The sequence below is a fragment of the Garra rufa genome, chromosome 4 (assembly GCF_049309525.1).
Source record: "Garra rufa chromosome 4, GarRuf1.0, whole genome shotgun sequence".
Classification (NCBI taxonomy): Eukaryota; Metazoa; Chordata; class Actinopteri; order Cypriniformes; family Cyprinidae; genus Garra; species Garra rufa.
Window position 1 is genome coordinate 30359228 of NC_133364.1, and position 24305 is coordinate 30383532.

At 39.7% G+C, this 24305-nt stretch overlaps 1 protein-coding gene across 1 annotated transcript in view; it reads right to left on the bottom strand.

Annotated features, from left to right (window-relative positions):
* Positions 1 to 24305, bottom strand: part of slc2a13a (solute carrier family 2 member 13a) — a 75071-nt gene that overhangs the window by 28367 nt on the left and 22399 nt on the right. Inside the window, exon 4 of the mRNA XM_073838121.1 lies at positions 5466 to 5574. Coding sequence (XP_073694222.1) covers positions 5466 to 5574 — 109 coding nt within the window. The remainder of the gene's footprint in view (positions 1 to 5465; positions 5575 to 24305) is intronic.

A 24305-nucleotide genomic window follows, 5' to 3' on the forward strand; every position in this document is an offset into this window, starting at 1 on the left:
ACATTTTTTTCAGCTGTTTATGGTCAAATGATTGCAATTATCGACCTATGTTTTTATGCAGCAAACACATAAAGTTGTAAATGTGAAGGAAGTTAATGTGCCTTCTAAAATACTTAACAATTAAGACAATAATATTTATGTTTTAAATAAATATAATAAATGATAAACTCAATTTATAAATTGCCTTAAATTGATATAAAAAAAATTCTGCAGATACACCAAATAAAATGAAATAAAATTCCTTCCTTTGTTTATGTTTGTGTATTGAAAACATTTTTGAATAAGTTTAGACTCATATCTGATTTTCTATATTTAAAAAAAGAAGTCTTTTATTTGGGCTAGTTAAATTAATTTTCGGGCTACCAAAATCTGAAGAGTACCTGCCTGAAGGGCTACCAGAGATTTTGAAATTTTGCGAGCCCTGATATTCTCATTAATTTTTAACACATCTATAGTTATGCGGTGGCACAGAGTTAGACCTCTTGACTCCACACAGAAACACAGCAAACACTGTGGCACTTTTATTTTTTTATTTGTTTACATGCCTGCCGGGTATTTTAAGTTGATGTGCTATTTGTTTTTATATTAGACTTTTTTTATATTTACTGTTGCACTAATGTCCAGAAGTGAATCATTTTTGTAATTTATTACTTGATTGTTCAAGCTACCTCACAGAAGTGCTCTGTTTGTTAACAGAGTTGTTGAATGTTAAAATAAGGTGAATTAAATAAAAAAGAATAAAGAAGAGCGAAGAAACAGATGCAGGATGTTTCTTATTTTTTATGTATTATAGAAGTATCGGATCAGGACTCGGTATCGGCAGATACTTGAAATCAAATGACCCGGACTCGAGGGCAAAAAAACCTGATCGGGACATCCCTACTTTAGATGCATTTAAACCTGTTTTAGGGGACTCCAACACAATATTAGGATACTTTAAAGGGGTCATCAGATGCCCATTTTCCATAAGTTCATATGATTCTTTAGGGTCTTAATGAAAAGTCTGTAATATACTTTGGTCAAAAATTCTCAATAGTAGTGTAAAAAAACACCCTTTTACCTTGTCAAAATCAGCTCTGCAAAATATCAGCTAATTTTATCGCATAGGCCCTTTAAATGCAAATGAGATCTGCTCGCCCCGCCCCTCTCTGCTTACGAGCTGTAATGTTTACTTTAGCCACGTTTAGCCGCGTTTATCTGCGAAACTTGCCAACAAGCACATTACTAAGAAAGGCCATTTGCAAAAATGCATAAAAAACCCCTTTTACTCACTTCTGCTATGAGTGAAGCTGCATCACAAATGATTCACACGAACATAGATGCATATGTAGATCAGGATTGGCTCTTTCCTTTTAAAAACGAAAATAACGTTGTCCTCTGCCTCTTTAGCAGCTCAGATGTCGGGAGTAAATGACTACTGCTATGTTCATTATTACATCCAACAACAGAACACCTCAATCGCTCAATTAGGGTCTTCCTCTGCACCGATTCGACACAATGGCAATCGTATTCGGACTGTTTCAGCTCGGTGAGGGTGGTTCTAAGGTAAGGCGCTCATGTCAATCTACTATCGTGGGAGTGCCCTCTGTCGGTGTGCCGTCACAATGACAAGAAGCTGAGAATGACCTGATTTTAAAAAGGGGATATTACTTTTAAAGATACAATATATATATATATATATCACTGGGTGGATTTTTATCATTGTAGGGTGGTTGTGTACACATGTAAAAGTAAGTTTTGCATCCGATGACCCCTTTAAAAAACCATATGACCTGCTCTTTAATTTGAGTTCCGAAGATAAATAAATGTCTTATGGGTTTGGAACGACAAAGTAATTAATAACAGAATTTTCACTGGGTGAACTATCCTTTTACTGAGGTTCACAGTGTCTCATGGCAAGAAACAAATAGGTTGTATTTGTAAACTTTAAGAAGAATGATCTATTTAAATTAATATTCCATTTTCTTTAAAAAATGACTAAAGGTTTCAGGCTTTTGGAGGATCTTATTTCTTCCAAAATAGCAGCCCTGAATATAAATGAGCATGAAAGGATTTTGCATACGGACTGACTCATAGAGCAACAGATCGCTTGTGTTGTGTTTGGTTGAATCTCAGACACAATCCATCTTCATGATAAACGTGATGTAACAGGAGTGAAGGGACGTAATGGAGAACAGGCTGAGAGTGCTGAGGGTACTGTGGACTTGCACTCAGCGCCGAAGCCAGTGAGAAATGTGTGTGTGCGGGAGAAAAACAGAGGGAGACGCTAAGAGAGAGACAGACAAAAAGGGAGAGAGAACCACTCCCATGGGGACTAACCTATTTCACTAATGAAAGGAATGAACATTGTTTCGTGCTCAGATGGTATAAGGTATTATATACACACAATGATCTGCACCCAACAACACACACAAAAGACAGACACAACTGAATATGAAAGCCATTCATCTGACCAAAGTAGGACTGTTGATGCAGACAGAAGCTAAAATGTCACATAATGGGAATAAAAATGGCTTGCAGAGCCTAGAATTATATTAGATATCAGTAAAGTCTGGTGCACGCTGCACCTAATGCTACCTATAAATCATGTTGAAATGATTTTACGCATTTTATGTAAACAAGATAAATGCACATGAATGTCACAATAACAAGTTTGCTAAAACTATGGATTTGGGAACTGCAGAATAGTTGAACAATGTTGGTAATTATGGAACTTGCGAGTAGTGATGCTTTTGGGAAACGCACCCCTGATCCGCTTGCCGTTTTCAGAAAGCTCTTGTCATTTTTGTTTTACAATATGCATCAGACGGTCAGTGGACAGACTGTGGGAGGTCCATGGCTGGTTAGCATGAATCATGCGCAACTCCATACGGATCACAAATCGCAGAACGCCAAAGACCGGTGGTGCCAGTACTGTCACAAAGCCAATGAACAAGTCATAGTGTGCCAGAAAGAACAAAAAACTGGCCAACAGTGTATCACTCGAAGCAATCAGTATTGCTGATGACCGCTAGCGACTCTAATTAGCATCCGTCTTTATTAAAACACAGAGATACCGGATTGTTCTGCCTGTTTCGGCAACAAGGATTAATCTAATCATTTTCTCCAGGCACAGATGAGGCTCAGTTGATACGCACACATACACATACACATACACATACACATACAGGATGCCGACTCAGAAACCCATGACCACCCAACGTCAGCATCGCTCCAAAACCTTTGAGACTTGTTTAAATGCTAGTATTTCTGTGTTAGAGGTAACCGACAATGTTTTATACTAAATGAGACATTAATTAGCGATTAAGGCATGTGAATAATGGCTTTGGAGTGGGGTGAGGGGAGAGAAAGCTGTTTGCAGGAAAGCAGGCATGTTCAATGTCTGATTGGAAGGAAGCATTAGCACAAGCTAATTACGGCTGTGCTTCAGTCTACACAGGGGTCTTGTCCATCAGGAGGGGTTGCTGATCACTGATAAAGCAAATCTATTGTCCTTGTGTCCATCTTATTAAGCTGGTGAAGACACTTTTTGAAGACGTTTTTGTTAAAAAATTAGCATTTTTTGTGGTTTTTAGTACACTCTTACAAATAAAGGTGCTTTAAAAGGTTCACAGCGATGCCGTAGAAGAATTTTTGGGTCCACAAAGAACTATTTAGTCAAAGGTTCATTTAAGAACTATCTCTTTCTTACCTTTTTATAATCTGAAGAACCTTCTTTTTTTATCCACAAAGAACCTTTTGTGAAACTGAAATGTTCTTCAGATGTTAAAGGTTCTTTATGCAACCATTTAAACAAAAAAGGTTCTTCTATTGCATCATGAACCACCTTTATTTTTTTAAGAGTGTAGGACAAAAACAATAGGATAGTGAGCTTGTGCTGGTACACATGCTGTAACTACAGTGTTACGGACGCATGCTTGTCTGAACCCAATCAATATTTCCGACTGACATAAAATCGGCACACATCCCCCCAGACATTTGCTCCATGAGAGGTATTGACAAATGCTTCTTGCCGAGGTTAAGCTTGACAGACAACACATCCCACAACAAGACTTCCCGTGTACAAAGAACTGACATCTGGCAGTGCAGAAATGATTGAAGAGTAGGGGTTTGTGGGTAAATACGAAACAGCACATCAGGTTAAACCTTGCAAATACTCCATATGTGTGTGTGAGTGTACCTGTCAATTTTAACTGCTCTACTGTCTGTCTAAACCTGCTCTGAACAGATTGATTGAAAACGACAGAAGGATAAGAATGAAGGTGTTTGATTGATCGAGAATGTCATTTTAGGACCCATCTGTCATGACCTGTCATCTTCCAAAATGACAGCTGAGAAAAAGTAAACACACAGTCACACACACACACACAATTTTCTCCTCTCCCTCCCATAAACACTTTCCATTTTGCCATGAGGGGTTGCCTAGCAACAGCACACATTCCGAGATTGTTTACGATGCTTGAAAAATAGTTCAGCACATAAGGAGCGAAAAAGACAAGAGATCACGAAGAGGAAATCACACTTTAGTAGGGTACCCATTAAAGTTCAGCTAAAATGAGAATTATAGGCACAGACACATCTGTGAATGTGAATAAACAACTTGTGAATTTCGCATCAGTTGTGAATCATCCAGTCTGGCCACCCACATAAAGGAAAATCCATTTGTTGCAGTTTTTTTAGGTAGCATATCATCATATTTGGATTGTTCCTTTATTGGTCCCCAAAGGATAAATTTCACTAGGCACAGCAGAACAATAGAAAGATATTAAAAAACATGCAAAGAGAGAGAGAGAAAAACATTCCAATACCTAACACAAAGACTTTACAATAAGGTTACATTCGTTAACTGTATTTAAAATATTAACCAACATTAACTAACAATGAGCAATACATTTGTTACAGTGTTTATTAATCTTTGTTATCGTTAGTTAATAAAAATACAGCTGTTCATTGTTAGTCCATGTTAGCTCAGGTCCATTAAATAACATTAACAGATACAACCTGTGATTTTAATAATGTGTTAGTAAATGTTGGATCAACATTAACTAAGATTAATAAATAAAAACTGTTAACAAAGTAGTCCTACTTTTGTGTTTGGCGTTGCTGTCTATGTAGAGTGTTCCAAACCAGTCACTAGAGGTTCCATTTAAATAGTTATCTTCCGAATTTAAATTTCCTGATGGTTAACTCACCCCCATTTCATCCAAAATGTTCATGTCTTTCTTTCTTCAGTCGAAAAGAAATTAAAGTTTTTGAGGATAATCAACAGGTTGAAGGGTTGAAAATTGGAGTTTCAATGCAGCCTTAAAAGGCTCAACACAATCTCAGCCAAGAAATAAGGGTCTTATTTAGCAAAACGATCTGTCATAAATAGCAGACTTGGTAATAGTGTTTCAACTAGCACCAATTGATTTAGGTTGAGAGCACCTGAAAATTGAGCTACGAATTGTGTTACTGACACTTACATGACTGTGTTAATGCCAGAAAGCTGCTGGAACATCTGGAGTCCACAACCCACAATGAGAGCACGGCGTGCCGGAGGGTAGGTCATCATGCGCCAGATCACCGGGCCCTCTGAAAGCACAAATATAAATACACATTTACGTCAACATGTAGACCTGCATCAACAACCAGAATGACTCACGTATTATTCTAAGAAATAACTCTGTCAAATCCTCATTTACACTGACAGCGTTTAACTGGATTAAATGAGATTTGAGAACCTTGGTGGAGTCAGGGGTGTAGACTTGGGAATGGATGGATATACAGTTTATGGGTTAAATTAAAGCCCTTTTTATGCTTCAAAACAACCAAAAATATCAACTGGGCCAGGAAGAAGCAACACTAAGAAATGGTAGTATGAAATACTATGGTTGGTATGAAATAAGTATTTGATCCCCTATCAATCAGCAAGATTTCTGGCTTCCATGTGTCTTATACAAGTAACAAACTGAGATTAGGAGCACCCCCTTTGAGAGAGTACTCCTAATCTCAGTTTTTTACCTGTATAAAAGACACCTGTTCACTGAAGCAATCAATCAAGCAGATTCCAAACTCTCCACCATGGCCAAGACCAAAGAGCTGTCCAAGGATGTCAGGGACAAGATTGTAGACCTACACAAGGCTGGAATGGCTGGCTACAAGACCTTCACCAAGCAGCTTGGTGAGAAGGTGACAACAGTGCAATTATACGCAATTATATGGTGCAATTATACGCAAATTAAAGAAACACAAAATAACTGTCAGTCTCACTTGGTCTCCATGCAAGATCTCACCTCATGGAGTTTCAATGATCATGAGAATGGTGAGGAATCAGCCAAGAACTACACAGGAGGATCTTGTCAATGATCTCAAGGCAGCTGGGACCATATTCACCAAAAAAAAAATAAAAAAAAAAATTGTAACACACTACACTGTGAAGGACTGAAATCCTGAAGCACCTGCAAGGCCCCCCTGCTCAAGAAAGCACATGTACAGGCCCGTCTGAAGTTTTCCAATGAACATCTGAATGATTCAAAGGAGAACTGGGTGAAAGTGTTGTGGTCGGATGAGACCAAAATCGAGCTCTTTGGCATCAACTCAACTTGCCGTGTTTGGAGGAGGAGGAATGCTGCCTATGGCCCCAAGAATACCATCCCCACCGTCAAAAATGGATGGTGGAAACATTATGCTTTGGGGGTGATTTCTGCTAAGGGGGCAGGACAACTGCACCGCATCAAAGGGACGATGGACGGGGCCATGTACCATCAAATCTTGGGTGAGAACCTCCTTTCCTTAGCTAGGGCATTGAAAATGGGTCGTGGATGGGAATTCCAGCATGACAATGACCGAAAACACATGGCCAAGGCAACAAAGTAATGGCTCAAGAAGAAGCACATTAAGGTCCTAGAGTGCCAAACGTCAGCTTTGAAACCTTAATGACTTGGAGAGGATCTGCAAAGAGGAGAGGGACAAAATCCTTCCTGAGATGTGAGCAAACCTGGTGGCCAACTACAAGAAATGTCTGACCTCTGTGACTGCCAGCAAGGGTTTTGCCACCAAGTACTAAGTGATGTTTTGCGAAGGGGTCAAATACTTATTTCACTCATTAAAATGCAAATCAATTAATAACTTTTTTGAAATGCGTTTTTCTTGTTTCTTTCAGATTTTACGAGGTTCGTACGAATGACCACCCCTAGACCTACCACCACAGAAATCATACAAATTCATACGAATTAGCCACTTTGCACGATACACACAAATTAGTTGTGATATAGCATTGGAAAATTCAAAAGTATTAAAAAATAAACACGTAGGGTTTTGGTGTGACGTGAGGAGAGACATTGATGACAGAACTTTAATTTCTGGGTGTATTATTCACTCTATGTGCTCACACATAAAACCCTATTGGGAGAGAAATTGTCCTGTGTTAGCCTGCTATTGTCAGAGGAAGCTTTCAGGTTCTCATGCCGAGAGATGACTGGATATTCTCCAGAGACAGCGACTAGAGACGCTCATTTGATTACTGCTCCAAACTCAAATTCATGAACCGCTCGGATCAGGCCTGTACAGAGGAACAGTGCTTTTAATGAGACGCTAACTTCATTCCCTCAGACATACAATCTTTACTTCCAAACAAAACTGGCAAAACATCTGTGTGCCATTTTAATCTAATTGCAGCAGGAACTTGGTAACTAAGGAAGCACCTGAAGTCATCACAGAATGCAACACATCTGTATCCCATCTAGGACAAACAAAACTAAAAGCAGTACGCAAGTATTTGAATCTGAATATAGAGCATACAGTATTTGAAGAAGTGCTGTGATCAAGCCCTTGAGTTTTTCTCTTAACATGCTTTACACCCTTAAATTTGCTGTCACCCTGCCAAAGATCTCCTCTCCATCTCCATGGAAACCACTCGGCCAGTTAGCTTTACTCTTTGCTAATATCAAAGGTAGAGACATTAACTGAAGCAGTGAAATGTTAGCAGTACAGCAGCTGGTAAAGGGCCTGGGTTGCGTGTGGCATGTGGGCTTGAACTGCTTTTTTTTAAATGAGAAGGTAATTCTTTTCCATTTGATCCTTACTATCATGGCATCCCCAATTATATTCAATTGCAATGACACTAGCCAGAAAAAAACCTTTTTACTTAACGCCTCTGTAAGCAATTAGAGTGTGCACTCTTGACTCATGTGGCAAGCGCTTGTTTAAGTGGAAGTCTTTTTACACATCAGTTACTGTTACATGATCTCTGTATAGTAAAGAGAACAACTCAGCAAGCACAAACCGATTTTATAGCATCACAACATTGAAGTTGGTTATGCTGCAGAACAACATTTTAAAAACATTATAAAAACCACAACTAAAATGAAAAAACGATATTACAACATTACATTTGAGTAAAAAGTATTTATTTTCTATATGCAATTAAAATACAATGTTACGTAAACTTTGTGAAGAATGTTTTGATTAGATTTCCATTATGCAGTTACAGAATCACTTCTTTCGCATTTAATGTAACATTAGCAGATGTTTAAATTGGCATGGCAAAATATTTTGGTCATAAGAGTTGTGGAAACATTACACACAAGTTACTTTTAAGAGTAATGCATTACAATACTGTGTTACTCAATAAAAAAGTGACTAATTGTGTTGTAATTGTGTTAACTCACATTATTCTCAACCCTGGCTAACAACATCATAACATTTATGTAACATATTTATAGGAATAGATTTATTATGACAGCTTGGTAGATTACTTACAAATTGTAGTCCATTACTGAGTACAGATTACATTATGAAAGTTACTGTTTCTATACCATTCAATGTCATGATCACCGCTACCACAAGAAAGACACCAGCTGAAAGAAACCCATAATCATTAGTGTTGCCTGAGAACACTGACCTTCATTGACAACAAAAATCCCTGTCAGCGATATCTGGATCGATTCAAAGACGGCAGGCTGATCGATGTGTCATATACTTTGGAACCACAAAAAGGCAGTCAACTACATTCATCTCTAATCAAGCATGTGCTCACGCTAATTGCGCTACAAGTCGCTGTCAGCGCTAGTGACCACTTGTGTGTCATTATAAGTGAGTTCAATGGGTAGGCAAAGAACGAATGAACGCCGGCTCTTTTCTTTCATAAACACCATGGCAACAAAGAAACAAAAAAGATGAATGTGCTATTAGACAGTCTGATATCTCTTTTGACACGCTTTTGACCAAGCATCATGTAGAACGGTTGCCAGGCATTCTAATTTCCAGTCACCATGTCAGCCTCTCTATCACTGGCCTAGGTTGAGTTCGAGCCGCCCTGCTACACAGATGCACCTTGGCAGCTGGGTAGTTATCTGAGACTGCCCCGGGTGATTGGTTGCTAGGTTTCCAGACGTGCCCAGGAGATGGAAGCAAGGTTTTTGCTTTCTCACTCTTTTTCGTGCGTTTTCTCTCTCTAGTACTGTCACCTAGTAGCTTTGTTCTTTTTGGCTCTGAAAAAATGCTACAAAGAAAGCCCATATGCAGAAAAACAACAAAACACAATCCAGATACTATGGAAGCCAATGGCCGATGACGTGATAAAAATATACTGACCAAAATGTTTTTTTACTAGCCATGAAACTCTTTTTGCAAAAACAAGCAGTTATTACTACTACGATCACTAAACACATTTACAATGTTTTTAATTTGTCCTGCTACTGGTGACTCTATTGAATGCACTTTCCCTCAATTTTACCTATTAATTCTAGTTATTTAACATTACAGTATAATTGAAAACTATTATTTCCTATTTTTAGGCTCTGAATTATATAATTTTTACTTCTACTACACTACTAAACTACTATACAAATTAGTCTTTATTCAAGCTACAAAAGGTTAATCAGCGAGTGGAGTGATGATTTATCTCTTTCTTTTGTTCTCTGATTTCAATCAGTGACAGACTTCAGGAGCTTTCACTTTAAAAGCAGCGCGGTCTCTTTAAAACCTCATGCACATGACATAGATCTGACACATAACCAATTGTCTCTCAACTCTTTACGGTCATTTAAGACTTTATAACTCATTTAAGACCACGGTTACGAGGTAACTCTCAAAAACCACACATTTTGACATAATTTTGTGTGTTTTCGTCCATTGAAGCATATACACTCTTAAACATAATGGTGCTTCAAAAGGTTCTTCAAGTGATGCCATATAAGAACCATTTTTGGTTCCACAAAGAACCATTCAGTCAAAGGTTCTTTAAAGAACCATTTCTTGCTTATTTTTTTATAATCTGAAGAACCTTATTTGCCACAAAGAACCTTTTGTGAAACAGAAAGGTTCTTCAGATGTTAAAGATTCTTCATGGAACCATTTAGACAAAAAGGGTTCTTCTATGCTGCCTCCAAAGGCAAAGTGCAGTAACTACAAATTTGATCAAAATTTAGTTAAGGCTTAAAATGGACTTTGTGATAACTGTTTTGCCTTGTGGCAAAGTCTCCTGGTTCAATTTTGTCCTGTTTCAGAGAAATGAGAGTGTCAACATGTTTGACTCGCTGGTGTAAAAACTTTAATTTTTTCTCAGTTTCAGTGTTGGCATAGTTACTGCACTTTGCCTTTGGAGGGCAGTATAGCATCTTGAAGCAACTTTATTTTTAAGAGTGTAGTGCGCTGTCTGAACGCACAACCTTTCAAACTATACTTCACTGCACTGTTTAGGCGCAACCACTGGTATGTGTTGCCACATTCTTGGTTTATAAAGAATAAAAAAGGGAAGTTAATATTCTGTAATAAAGCAGCAATATCTTCTCAGTTAAAAGTTATTAGTACCGTGTCTAGGGACATTTTTAAATCAATTCGTTCTTGTCGCTTATGACAGAACAGCTAATCACAATGATCTTGTCTTCAAAAAATATTATTTTATTCACTTACGTCAGAAACAGCGAATCTCTTTAAAAACGTTCTACATTGCTTTGTTATATTCTGTAAAAGGTTTACCTGGCAAATGGCGACTGACACTGTCACATATACTCGCCAACGTCGATTTTTACTCACATTTGGCGCTTGGTGAGTGTCAATTTTAGTAGAACTGTGAGATATAAAGTCACAATTTCTTACACTTTTTTTATTTAGTGGCAGAAACAGGCTTCCATTAGATACAGATAAAAACAATATTTGTACATTTTACTTGTTTAAATCGTTGCATAATGCTAACTAATTTGATAAGGTTGTTTAGTTTGTGATTTTTGAACAACATTTTGAACAAGAGGTTCTCAACTCAACTTTCTTAAGCCCTCGAGATCCACTTTCCTGCAGAGTTTAGCTCCAACCTTGATTAAACTCACCTGCCTGTAACTTTTTAGTGACCCTGAAGACCATGATTAGCTTGTTCAGGTGTGTTTGATTAGGGTTGGAGCTAAACTCTGCAGGAAATTGGACCTCGAGGGCCAGAGATGAGAACCCCTGCCATACACATTAATTTTAGCACAAACTTTTGGTCCAATTTTTAAATCTGATTTGTCTCTTTTGAACAACTTTAAAAATGGCAGATGGCTGAAATTTTTTTTTATGAACTTTCTGACAGTTTGTCACTTGGTTCTGGATACTCCCCCTGCTATTCAGTGTTGTGTAATATTTGCAAGATAGTCTGTTTGTGAGCACCAACAAATCATAGTTTTATCACATACTGTAGGCTTAAGGCATGTGGCCAAATGTGCAAATTTTAATGGTTGGCCAGTTTTTTTTAGCAGTGGAATGAAGAAGAGACAAGAAATTCTTGTTATACAAAGATTCTGATGCATTGATGACAAATGAATGTTTGTGTTAGTCTTAACAGGCACACTAACAGCTATTCATTCAAGTGAAAATGATAATAGCACACTGTATTTTCACAATAAATTTAGCACCAAACTTTTGTTTTGATGTAAATAGGCCTATAGGTGTTAATAATTCTACCAAACTACTTACTTGGTGCTAGGATTTTATCCTGTGTATTTGCTAAAGAAGATGCGAAATAGAACTTGTTACTTGTGTGCTGTTTTCTGTGTGCTTGCTTCACATGTGTACGCATGGACAAAAACGATCCATCATAGCTTGTGATAACCCCATTGAGATCTCTTTTACACCGTCTTGCGCTTGAATGCATTAAACTTAGTTTAATGTTTAAACTGACAAGACTTTAAGGAGTAGTTCACTTTCAGAACAAAAAAGTACAGATAATTTACTTACCCCTTGAAATCCAAGATGTCCATGTCTTTCTTTCTTTAGTCGATAAGAAATTGTTTCTTGAGGAAAACATTTCAGGATTTCCAGTCCCATATAGTGGACTTCAATGGTACCCCCCAAGGTTGAACTTCTAAAATGCAGTTTAAATGTAGCTTCAGCCAAGAAAGAAGGGTCTTATCTAGCAAAACGATCGGTCATTTTCAAAACAAACTGACAATTTATATACTTTTTTAAACCCAAACTCTTGTCTATGTCCCATCTCATTTTCTTCTTCGACTTCAAAATCATCCTTCATCGCTGCAGAAGTACCGAAGTTGAGTGTTTACAAAGTGAACATGCAGAGAAGGGCAAATGCCCTTTACAAAAAAAAAAAAAAAAAAAAGAAAGGTAAAACAGCGATGTAGGATGATTTTGAAGTTGAAGAAGAATTTTTTCAGCACACCCTAACTGTATTGACCTGGATTACACAGACTACGCACGCGCATCACAGAGACGAGACAAGATGAGCATTTGAGGTTAAAAAGTATATAAATTGTCAATTTGTTTAGAAAATGACAGACCGTTTCACTAGATAAAACCCTTCTTCCTCGGCTGATATCATTTAGAGCCATTTGAAGCTGCATTTAAACTCCATTTTGGAAGTTCAAACTTGGGGGCACCATTGAAGTCCACCATATGGAGATAATTCCTGAAATGTTTTCCTCAAGAAACTTAATTTCTTTACGACTGAAGAAAGAAAGACATGAACATCCTGGATGACAAAGGGGTGTTTACATTATCAGTAAATGTTTGTTCGAGAAGTGAACTAATCCTTTAAAACAGGTGAAGAATGCTAAACTTTCTTGAGGAAGCAGCACTGGCCCAATTGTTCAGATAGCTGATTATAGTTTTAGCCCATTTAAAATAGGTCTAGAGTCACCCGTCCACATTTCTTATAACTGATTAATAAAAGTGGCAGATCCAAAACTACAATTGAAATAAAGTGTAGTAAGCAGTATGCAGTAGCCTATTGTTCAGTATATACTAGAATCACATTCAGTACTGAATTGCATTCCCTAAACAGTATATTACATCAATATTGACAAAATGTCAACATTTCCCACTACGAAGGCATAAATGGTCTGTATACTGACAGGTTTGTCACAGGTTTTGTCACATTAAGGTTTGCTTTGGTTGGCTTTTGAAAGGACAGACCTATATGTTCCCAGATGGGGAGTGACATTTCACCGACACAAAGCCCACAGGCATCAGTGATGCAATGAACAAAAGCATATTGTTTGGTGATGGCACCCTGTGGCCAGTGGGGAGAAAAAAAGCTTTAGAAAGTCACTGCAGACAGAGGAAGGACAAGAATAGTTTTCTGTAAATGTCCAGTACTGTAACCATGCGCAAAGCATGTGTTTTTATAAAACCAGTTGTGAATCAATTATTTCTTTGAACTAGATATGTTTTTATTAGACAAATTCAAAAAGTGAGTGTATGTTTTTCTCAGTGCAGTTTTAGAAAAGTAATAGCTTCTCCTTAAAGACATAGTTCACCCAATTACAAAAATTACCCATGATTTACTCACCCTCAAGCCATCCTAGCTGTATATGACTTTCTTCTTCCAGATAAATACAATTGGAGTTATATTTAAAAAAGGTCCTGGCTCTTCCAAGCTTTATAAAGGCAGCAAATGGGTGTTGAGATTTTGAAGCCCAAAAAAGTGTGTCCTTCCATCATAAAAAGTACTTCACATGGCTCCAGAGAGTTAATAAAGGCCTTCCTACGCGAAGCGATTCATTTGTGTTAAAAATATCCATTACAACTTTATGAACCATTATCTCTAGCTTCTGCTAACTGTTAACAATCCACTAACTGTCGTAAAAGTGTTGTTCCAGCGGATGACATCTGACGTAGGCGTAGCGTAAGCTTTGACGAAAATATGCTAGTCTCGCCAGAGCCAAATTTAGTTTACAGCAAAGGAAAACCTGTCTCCTCTTAGCTTTTGGTTTGGTCTTTACAAATCTTCATTTTGTACCTCTAATTTGTAACCAATTTGCACTTCCGCTTTCGTCACTTCTCATCGGAGCTTACTCTGCGACTATGTCTTACGTCATCCACTGAAACACCACTGTCTTGTAAACATGCGTACAACAGTTAGCGAAGCTAGAAATTACAGTTTATATAGTTTTAAATATGGATATTTTTCTTAAACAAACACATTACTACACTTTAGAAGGCCTGTATTGAATGATATGTCTCTTTAACAAGCCTCATAGATTAATCTATCATTCATGCTAGATGATTTACACATCAAGTGTATTTATGGTTAGGGATTTTTTATTTATGAGCATTACCAGTAGTGATTTTTGCTAGGGCACATACCACTTTTACTACAAAAATGAAATGCATTATTCTGTGCGAGCCTGTGAGGGAATGTTTGAGTGATGAATGAATAGGACCTTCTAGCTATTTAAATAAGCCTCCATATATGCTCAATCAAACAGCCTGAAAGTCAAACATTTATTATCTTCTATGGTACAGGCTCTTCATATTTTCCATATTCTAACTAATTACAGCTGGGAATTACCTATTCATCTATATCTCCCCAAAAGCCTCAAGCGTGGGTAGAAGCCACGCGACCCTTAGAATACTTTTTTTTTTCTAATTATGTAGAAGCAAGGCTCTTTATTTGTAAAAGTTGGAAGAGGTTTGCTGACAACTGCAGCAGCCTAGAATATGATCGAGCTTTTGCTGTACTGCGACTTTCATTTAATATTAATAAGCTGAGAAAAGTCCTACAGGAGAATAGAGGTTATTTCTCTCTCTTTTGTTCTTTTACACCTTTTCCATCTCCTTTTTAATTACAGATAAGCTTTTTAAGTTTGAGACAAAGTCACCTAATAGTATATTTTATGAGAGGAAAACACTTGCGTAAGATATAATCTCCACAACATCATATACAGTGCCTTGCAAAAGTATTCATACCCCTTCATTTTTTTTCACATTTTGCAGCATTATGTTAAACTGCTTTAAATTAGTTTTTCCCCACATCAATTTACATAATAATTACCATAATAATGACAAAGCAAAAACCAGATTTGCAAATTTTACAAATTTATTAAAAATAAAACACTGAAATAAGTACATTGCATAAGTATTCATACCCTTCACTCAGTACATAGTCTTTTTGGGTATGATGTGACAAGCTTTGCACATCTGCATTTGGCAATTATCTGCCATTCTTTGCCTCACCTTTTCACCTCTCAAGCTCTGTCAGCTTGGATGGGGGCTGGCAGACATTTTCTAGAGTCCTAGTTGTTCCAATCGTCTTCCATTATGGATAATGCTTCTGTGAACCTTCAATGCAGCAGATTTTTTTCTGAACTCTTCCCTAGATCATTGCCTTAACGCAAGTCTGAGCTCTGCAGGCAGTTATCTTGATCTCAGGACTTGGTTTTTGCTCTGATATGCATTTTCAGCTGTTAGACCTTTTCTGAGATGTGTGTTCCTTTCTAAATCATACTCATTTCAATTTTCAGTTCAAATGAATTTGCCAAAGTTTAACTCCACTCGAAGTGTAGTAACATCTAGAAGCAATATGAATGCTCCTGAGCTAAATTTCGAGTGTCCCAGAAAAGGGTATGAATACTTATGCAAAGGGATCTTTTCAGTTTATTTTTAATAAATTTGCACAAATGTTAAAAACCTATTTTTTGCTTTGCCATTATGGAGTAGGGAGTGTAGACTGATGTGGGGAAAAAAGTAATTTAAAGTAGTTTAACATAAGGCAGCAACATAAAATGTGAAAAAAATTAAGGGGTATGAATAATTTAGCAAGGCACTGTACATATTTAGATGATTCACAGAGACACTTTTGGTTAATTGAAATCTTGAAAAATTAACCTTCGATTTTAGAAAACTTTGTTTTTAAAGTAAATCTGATCTGGCCTTGATTTTGGTGTAATGTGTGTAACAGTGGGAGTCTGGAGACTGACGTGTGGATCCAAATGCAGGCTTTATTAGAAGATACATGGTCATACAGGCAGGGTCAGAGACAACAAACAACAGTAGCAGAGATAATCCAGAGAGTAGACCAGTAAACAAGCGTGAGTCAAAATCCAAATGGGCAGTCAGAGAAAAAAGGAACACAAATGAAACAAACGAACAAAACAAGGCAAAACTAAGACTGAAACTAGAAAACAAAACCAGGAATAAACTGGGAAACACGGAGACTAGGAAACAGGGAAACACGCTTGGTATGGTTCGCAGGAGAAACGCAATACTTCGCGATGTGTGTGTGTGCTGAGCATACTTTTATGCAGTCCGTGTGATGAGCTGCAGGTGTGTGTGAGTGAATGAGCTGCAGTGGCTGTGGGGGCTGAAGTCATGATGTGTAGTGCAAGAGTTTGTGATCCCAGGGCGACGGAGGCTCAATTCGTGACAAACAGGAAGTTACCAGCGAAGCAGCAGAGGGAGCAGCAACAGTCAGTGAGGGACAGGGCTCCCCCTGCTGGCCTGGTGTGACATAGCTCCCTCCCAAAGAGCGGCTTCCAGACGCTCCAACAGAAGTAGCAGAAAAACAGTCCAGGGGAGTGGTGGGTGGGAAGCACGGGAACAAAGGAGGGCCAGGTCCATGTGGCGGTAGAGGATCTAGAGGCTGAGGCAGGACCGGCAGATCAGGAGGAGCTGAAGACCCCCACAGCGGGACATGTGGGAGCGAGGGTACCCACGGCGAAGCGGACGACCCCCAGAGCCAGACCGTAATCCTCCAGAGTGGAGCAGGAGCCCACCAGGGTGGAGCAGGTGGCTTAGGAGCCCTCCAGGGCGGAGCAGGTGGCTTAGGAGCCCTCCAGGGCGGAGCAGGATGCGGAGTAGCCCACCGGGGCCGAGCAGGTGGCTTAGGAGACCTCCAGGGCGGAGCAGGAGGCGGAACAACCCTCCAGGGCAGAACAGGAGGCGCCGGAGCCCTCCAAGGCGGAACAGGAGGTGTAGAAGCCCTCCAGGGCGGAACAGGGGGCGCAGGAGCCCTCCAGGACGGAGCAGGAGGCGGAGCAGCCCTCCAGGGCGGAGCAGGAGGCGCAGGAGGTCTTGGCGGAGCAGGCAGAGCAGGGAGCCTTGGAGGTGCTGCTAGAACAGGGAGCCTGGGTGGAGCAAGCAGAGCAGAGAATTCCGCTATGCACGCCACCTCCAAAAGAGGTATAGGCGCAGTGGAGATGTGGACAGATGAGGCCTCTGAAACGCAGTGTGCAGCCCACACACTCAAAATGGCAATAGCCATTACAGGTAATGCAGTAGTAAGTGGAAGGCCCATCGGGTTTGTGGGCATGTGGCCTGGGAGCGTTGGCCCTGCGTGGCCTGGGAGCGTTGGCCCTGCGTGGCTTGGGAGCGAAGGCTCTGGACGCTCGGGGGAGACGTGACTTGGTTCTGGACGCTCGGGTGAGACGTAACTTGACTCAGGAAGAGCTGTTTGACTTGGCTCAGGAAGAGCTGCTTGACTTGGGTCAGGAAGAGCTGCTTGACTTGGCTCAGGAAGAGCTGCTTGACCTGACTCAGGGAGTGCTGCTTGACCTGACTCAGGGAGTACTACTTGACTTGACTCAGCAGGAACCGCTGCAATGATATGACTTGACTTTGTAGAAACAGCAGCTGTGACATGACTTGAACTTGCAGGAACAGCAGCTGTGATGTGACAGGAACAGCAGCTGTAACTTGACTTGACTTGACAAGAACAGCAGCTGTAACTTGACTTGACTTGACAGGATCAGCAGCTGTAACTTGACTTAGCAGGAACAGCAGCTGTGACGTGACTTGACTTGACAGGAACAGCAGCTGTAACTTGACTTGACTCGACAGGAATAGCAGCTGTAACTTGACTTGACTTGACAAGAACAGCAGCTGGAACTTGACTTGACTTGACAGGATCAGCAGCTGTAACTTGACTTGACTTGGCAGGAACAGCAGCTGTGATGTGACTTGACAGGAACAGCAGCTGTAACTTGACTTGACTTGACAGGAACAGCAGCTGTGATGTGACTTGACAGGAACAGCAGCTGTAACTTGACTTGACTTGACAGGAGCAGCAGCTGTAACTTGACTTGACTTGACAAGAACAGCAGCTGTAACTTGACTTGACTTGACAGGAGCAGTGATTGTGACGTGACTAGGCTGTGGCTTGGCTGATGTGATACTGGCGAACGCTGGCTTGGCAGGCATGATGTTAGTGGCCACTGGCTGGGCAGACGCTGACTGTAAGAGACAGACTGTTCTTGCTGACAGCAGTGGTGGGTCCTCCAAGCTAGATATTAATCTTTGATAAGTCACGGTAACTCGAGGATCTGATGCTGCAGCCACCAGTTTGATGACTGGCTCGGGTATGGCACCCATCTTGGGTGCAAATTTGGGCGCGGCGGCAGCCACCTTGGGTGCAGATTCTGGCGTGGCGGCAGCCATCTTGGGTGCAGACTCTGACTTGGCGGCGGCCATCTTGACCGGGAACTCAGGAACGGAGGCCATCTTGGTGACAGGTTTTGGCGTGGCAGCCATCTTGTGCAGTAGCCCTGGCGTGGCAGCCATCTTGACGACAGGCTCTGGCGTGGCGGCCATCTTGCGCAGTAGCTCTGGCGTGGCAGCCATCTTTGCAACGGGCTCTGGCATGGCAGCCATCTTTGCAACAGGCTCGGTCGTGACGGCCATCTTGTGCAGTGGCTCTGGCGTGGCGGCCATCTTGACTGGGAACTCAGGAACGGAGGCCATCTTGTGAACGGGCTTTGGGACGGCGGCCATCTTGTGAACAGACTCGGGAAGGGCAGCCATGTTGTGAACAGGCTCTGGAAGGGCAGACATCTTGTGCTGTGGCTCCTCTAAAACACCCACAGTTAACGGTGAGCCACATAGCAACAGCGCATACTGCATACAGTCTTGTAGCGAGCAGTTAAATTCCCCTCCAGGCAGCATTGATTTGGCAGGTTCATTAAGTCCATAACGAAATAGGCCCCTAAGCCATGCTTCATCGTAAAATGGTAGTTGGTATGAAAACTTACGGAACTGGTGAACATATTCCTCAATGGGGAGATTTCTCTGTCGTAGGAGCAGAAGTTGGTCGATTGGGTCCATATTGTGATGCTGGTGAATAAAGCTGCTGGATCCGGGTGTGACTGATCGTTCTGTAGATGAATAAAGCCGCTGGATCCAGGGTATGGCGAAGTATTCTGTAGCAGTGGGAGTCTGGAGACTGACGTGTGGATCCAAATGCAGGCTTTATTAGAAGATACGTGGTCATACAGGCAGGGTCAGAGACAACAAACAACAGTAGCAGAGATAATCCAGAGAGTAGACCAGTAAACAAGCGTGAGTCAAAATCCAAATGGGCAGTCAGAGAAAAAAGGAACACAAATGAAACAAACGAACAAAACAAGGCAAAACTAAGACTGAGACTAGAAAACAAAACCAGGAATAAACTGGGAAACACATTTGGTATGGTTCGCAGGAGAAACGCAATACTTCGCGGTGTGTGTGTGTGTGCTGAGCATACTTTTATGCAGTCCGTGTGATGAGCTGCAGGTGTGTGTGAGTGAATGAGCTGCAGGTGTGAGCAGTGATGGGTGCAGTGGCTTGTGGGGGCTGAAGTCCATGATGTGTAGTGCAAGAGTTTGTGATCCCAGGGCGACGGAGGCTCAATTCGTGACAAACAGGAAGTTACCAACGAAGCAGCAGATGGAGCAGCAACAGTCAGTGAGGGACAGGGCTCCCCCTGCTGGCCTGGTGTGACAATGTGTGATTTTTATATTGTTAGTGGTGGTAATAATGTGTGATGGTATTTTTTGATATTTTAAAGAAAAACACTTCTATGTCACTTCTTATTTCCAACAACCAAATTTAGTTACAAATATTTTCTGTTAAATGACATACGGCATTTCTAATAATGACAGTATTATTAGAAGATTTCTTAGTGCACTTAAACAAATGTTACTTGGTTGCAACCGGTATTCCTTTCATAGAATGATTTATAGACATAAACACCTAAAGAAAGAAGATAAAGTCATAAAAAGAGTGATGACAGAGCACATGACAAGAAAAGACAAACATTTAAGGACAAGGGAAAAACAAATGCCACCTTTTTGATTGCTTTGGTATTGAGTGTAAGGTCAACAACACATTACAACCTGATAATATCCTGCAATATGATGGAAAATTATGTTTTCACAGATGACAGGTGAACATAAGGGACAAATACACTTTACACAGCTGTCTCTGTGCTGCTACTGGCTTACACACTCTCTCATTTAATCGCGACAGATAACAGCGCCACTAAATATCACCTGATCTCAGTGCTGTTGTCATTGGAAACACGACTTACACAAAAGCTCATCATAAATGTAGGCTTTTAATTTTAGAGCGAGACACCAGCTGCTTATTCAACAGATTAATTCAAGGAGATCACCCAAAAAATGACAGTAAATGATGGACAGGTAAAATAGACGGTTATTAAACTGTCAAAACGTACTGAATTTCAACAATTATGGCGTTTATATGATTACTGTGCTGCTTATCATCGTACTTCATATTCACATGTTAAAGATCACATCAAATCAAATGTATTTTTTTTTACTTTTATTTAACGTCTAGTTTTGAGGTCATCTGTCAGTGTAAAATACATCTTTAAAAGATGTAACTGACCATCCTGAGTTGAGACATTAATGGTACAAAAATATAACTTAACTTTTCAGAACTTTCAGAAAGAATTCCATCAAAAGTAATAGTCATTTTAATGGCATTTTTGTGTATTTGAACCTTTTCCAACAATCACTGTATGATTCAGAGATCCATCTTTTCACACTGAGGACAACTGAGGGACTCAAATGCAGAAGTTTCAAATGCTCACCGATGCTCCAGAAGGAAAAAGTGATGCATTAGGAGCCAGGGGTGTAAACTTTTGAACAGAATGAAGATATGTTTTTCTTATTTTGCTTAAATATCATATATTTTTTCAGAAGCTACAGAAAATACTTACATGTTTTATCAGAAGACAAAATAAGTTAAATTTACCCTGATCTTCAAATTCAAAAAGTTTTCACCCCCAGCTCTTAATGCATTGTTTCCGTCTGGAGCATCAGTGAGAGTTTTAACCTTCTGTAATAGTTGCATATAAGTCCCTCATATGCAAGGTTTCAAATACACAAAAATGCTGAATAACCAAAGAATTTGTGGGGCTTGAAGGACTTTTCTGAAGAACAGAGGGCTGTGGATCATTCAGTTATCAACACAGTATTAAAGGGGTGCTATTATGCTTTTTCACTTTTTGAACTTTAGCCAGTGTGTGGTGTGTACGTTTGGGCATAAAAAAACATCTACAAAGTTACAAATCTCAAAGTCCACTCCAAAGGGAGATATTTAGTTTTTAAAAAGTCCCTTTTCAAGAACTACAACGAACAGCTCGTTTGGACTACAGCGTTTGTTTTCTGCATGCAATGATGTCACAACGCGGTATCCCGCCTACAGAAATTCAATTTGTTGGCGGGTGGGGGATTTGCCTAACTTTAGCATGTATTATGGACAGCCGCTTCTGAGATGCTTCAGCGAGCCGCAGGTCGTCTCAGCTTTAACTAAAGAGTCCGCGAACTGCTCCGGAATCGGTGCTGGAGCCGCGCCATTGACGTGCGGTGTTGAGGTTTCAAACACACGCAGAGTCGTGGCTGATGTAAACACGAACATTGACTAATGATCATCGGTGCACGCGTTGAAGCCGCGCCGTAGATGTGCAGTGTGTGGTAAGACATTTATTCATCATACAGTGTAGATAGCTTCACTAGCCTTATGGTTTCGGGCATGTAAATAATAAATACATTAGCACAATAATGATAATATCATATATCCGCGATCTCGCAGGCTGACGATAGGACCAACAACACTGTAGCGTTTTATTAACTCACCTTTCATGCATCATAGGTGTAAATGACTTCCTTCTTTCAGACGAATGCAATCGGAGTTACATTAAAAATAATCCTAGCTCTCCCAAGCTTTAGAACTGAACGGTATAGATGAGTGTTTCTCTCCATCAGTCCGAAACAAGTCGTTCAATAATAAAATTGCCTCACATGGCTCCGGGGCGGTCGGTAAAAGCCTCCTTTAGCGATCCGATGTGTTTTTGTAAGAAAAATATCCAGATTTAAAACGTAAGAATGACTTTTATCTAGTTTGTTGCTTTGGGAAGGGGCGCAGCAGGGCGGAACGCGGTCTACGCTGTTTGCCAATCGCAACGCAGTGGGACTTCTGACCAATCACAACACATTTGGTTTTTCGGAAGGCGGGACCCGGAACTAATCGAGCCGTTTGTGCCAGCCTGGGGAGAAAGCTACTGTAATAATGTAAATTATGTGAAAAATAATGTGTTTTTCGAACCACCAAGCATGAGAGCATGTTCAAGTACACCACCAAAACAAAATAAAGACTTTGTAAAAGAGCATAATAGGACCCCTTTAAGAATCAAGCATATGTAAACGTTTGAACATTTATAAATGAAACTATTATTTTCTCTTTTGAACTATATGTAAATGTCTTTTATGTGAAATATCTTATTCGGGTCAGTACTAAAGTCAAGTCAAGTCAAGTCAAGATTATTTATGCAGCGCTTTTTACAATACAAGTTGTGTCAAAGCAACCTTACAGTATTAAAATAATAAAGTAAAATGTCAATAATAATGCAAGAGTTCCATATTGCAACAAAGTCAAATTGGGGAGGACTCATCTGGTTCCCATGGCCTTGTGCCGGTGGCCGTTTAGGGCAGGAGTTCTTTCTTGATGATCTGTCTCTGGGGCTCATCTAGTTGACACGGTATTCGCTGACATTCGGCTGTAGGTGTCCACCATCTGCTCTTGGCTAAAAAATAACCTCTTATTTTGGTAAAATAATCAACATTTTGCAGATTCTAAAAGGGGTATGTAAACTTTTGACTTCAACTGTACATCAATGTAAAAAAAAAACTTTGCACAAATCATTTTAAATACAGTATCTGGGGAATATTTTTCTTATCTAAACAATATTTCCCATGTTCTCTCAAACTCTTATCAGCATGTATTCAGTAACATTTAACTTCCTAGAGCTCTTTTCAGACCAACAGTGCAAATCCACACAGTTTTCTAATAACATCATGAGCTATTATGTGTGAACTGTATGAAAATGCATGAAAAGCCTCTCCTCTATTGAACATGCTTGCAAAAGCTCAAATTATTCAGGATTTCTGGGACATTGTTCTAACCGTTCTTTTCAGCTTTCCACAATCCTCATAAATGTCACCAAAATGGCAGAATATTCAATGAGAAGCTCATCTTGTATCATAAGACATAATCACTGTGACAGTATTTGCCTGCTAAGGGCGAGTGTGTATGTGTGTGTCCGTTTAAATGTAGCAGATAAGAGATTTCAGGACAATCTGTCATACCTGTAGCCCCTGTTCCTGCTCATTTGGAAAACATCCACAAAAAGGTCGCAAAACAAGCATACAAGATGAAAATGGTCTGCAGCCAAAAGATAAGCTGTATATTTTAACTGTGTATTATATTATAAAAGCTACTGACAGTATGTTGAATGAACATGGCATGGGAAACATCACAGAACTCCTGAATGGATCATTATGCAATAATGCTCTTGGTCCTGTTAATATACAGCACTAAAAGCCTGAGATCCAATCTTCTCACATTATGCTTTCATCAAAAGATAATATAGGTTATTTTCAATGCCTCGCTCTACGATACAATCACTATGATTGCATCAGAACAAACACACATACAGTATATATAGCCATATACAAAATAGATAACAAATTTGTCCAGCATTTACAGAGAATATGTCCGGAAGGCTATTCTCTTACTTAAAAAGTGCTATTTTTAAGCATATTCCCAAAAACGCTATGTAAATACGTGAACCCAAACACCTCTAGTTACACAAGAATTTACCATTTATAATGCAATGGAAGCACATATTGCATTCTCAGTATTGCCACTAGGGCTGAATTAGTAAAATAATAAAATCCAATATCTACATCATCATTTTCATTATTTTCAGGAAAAAAAAATAATTCTACTGTGATGCATTTTTTTCTTCAAGTCTGATTATTGAACTAAAAGACAATGCC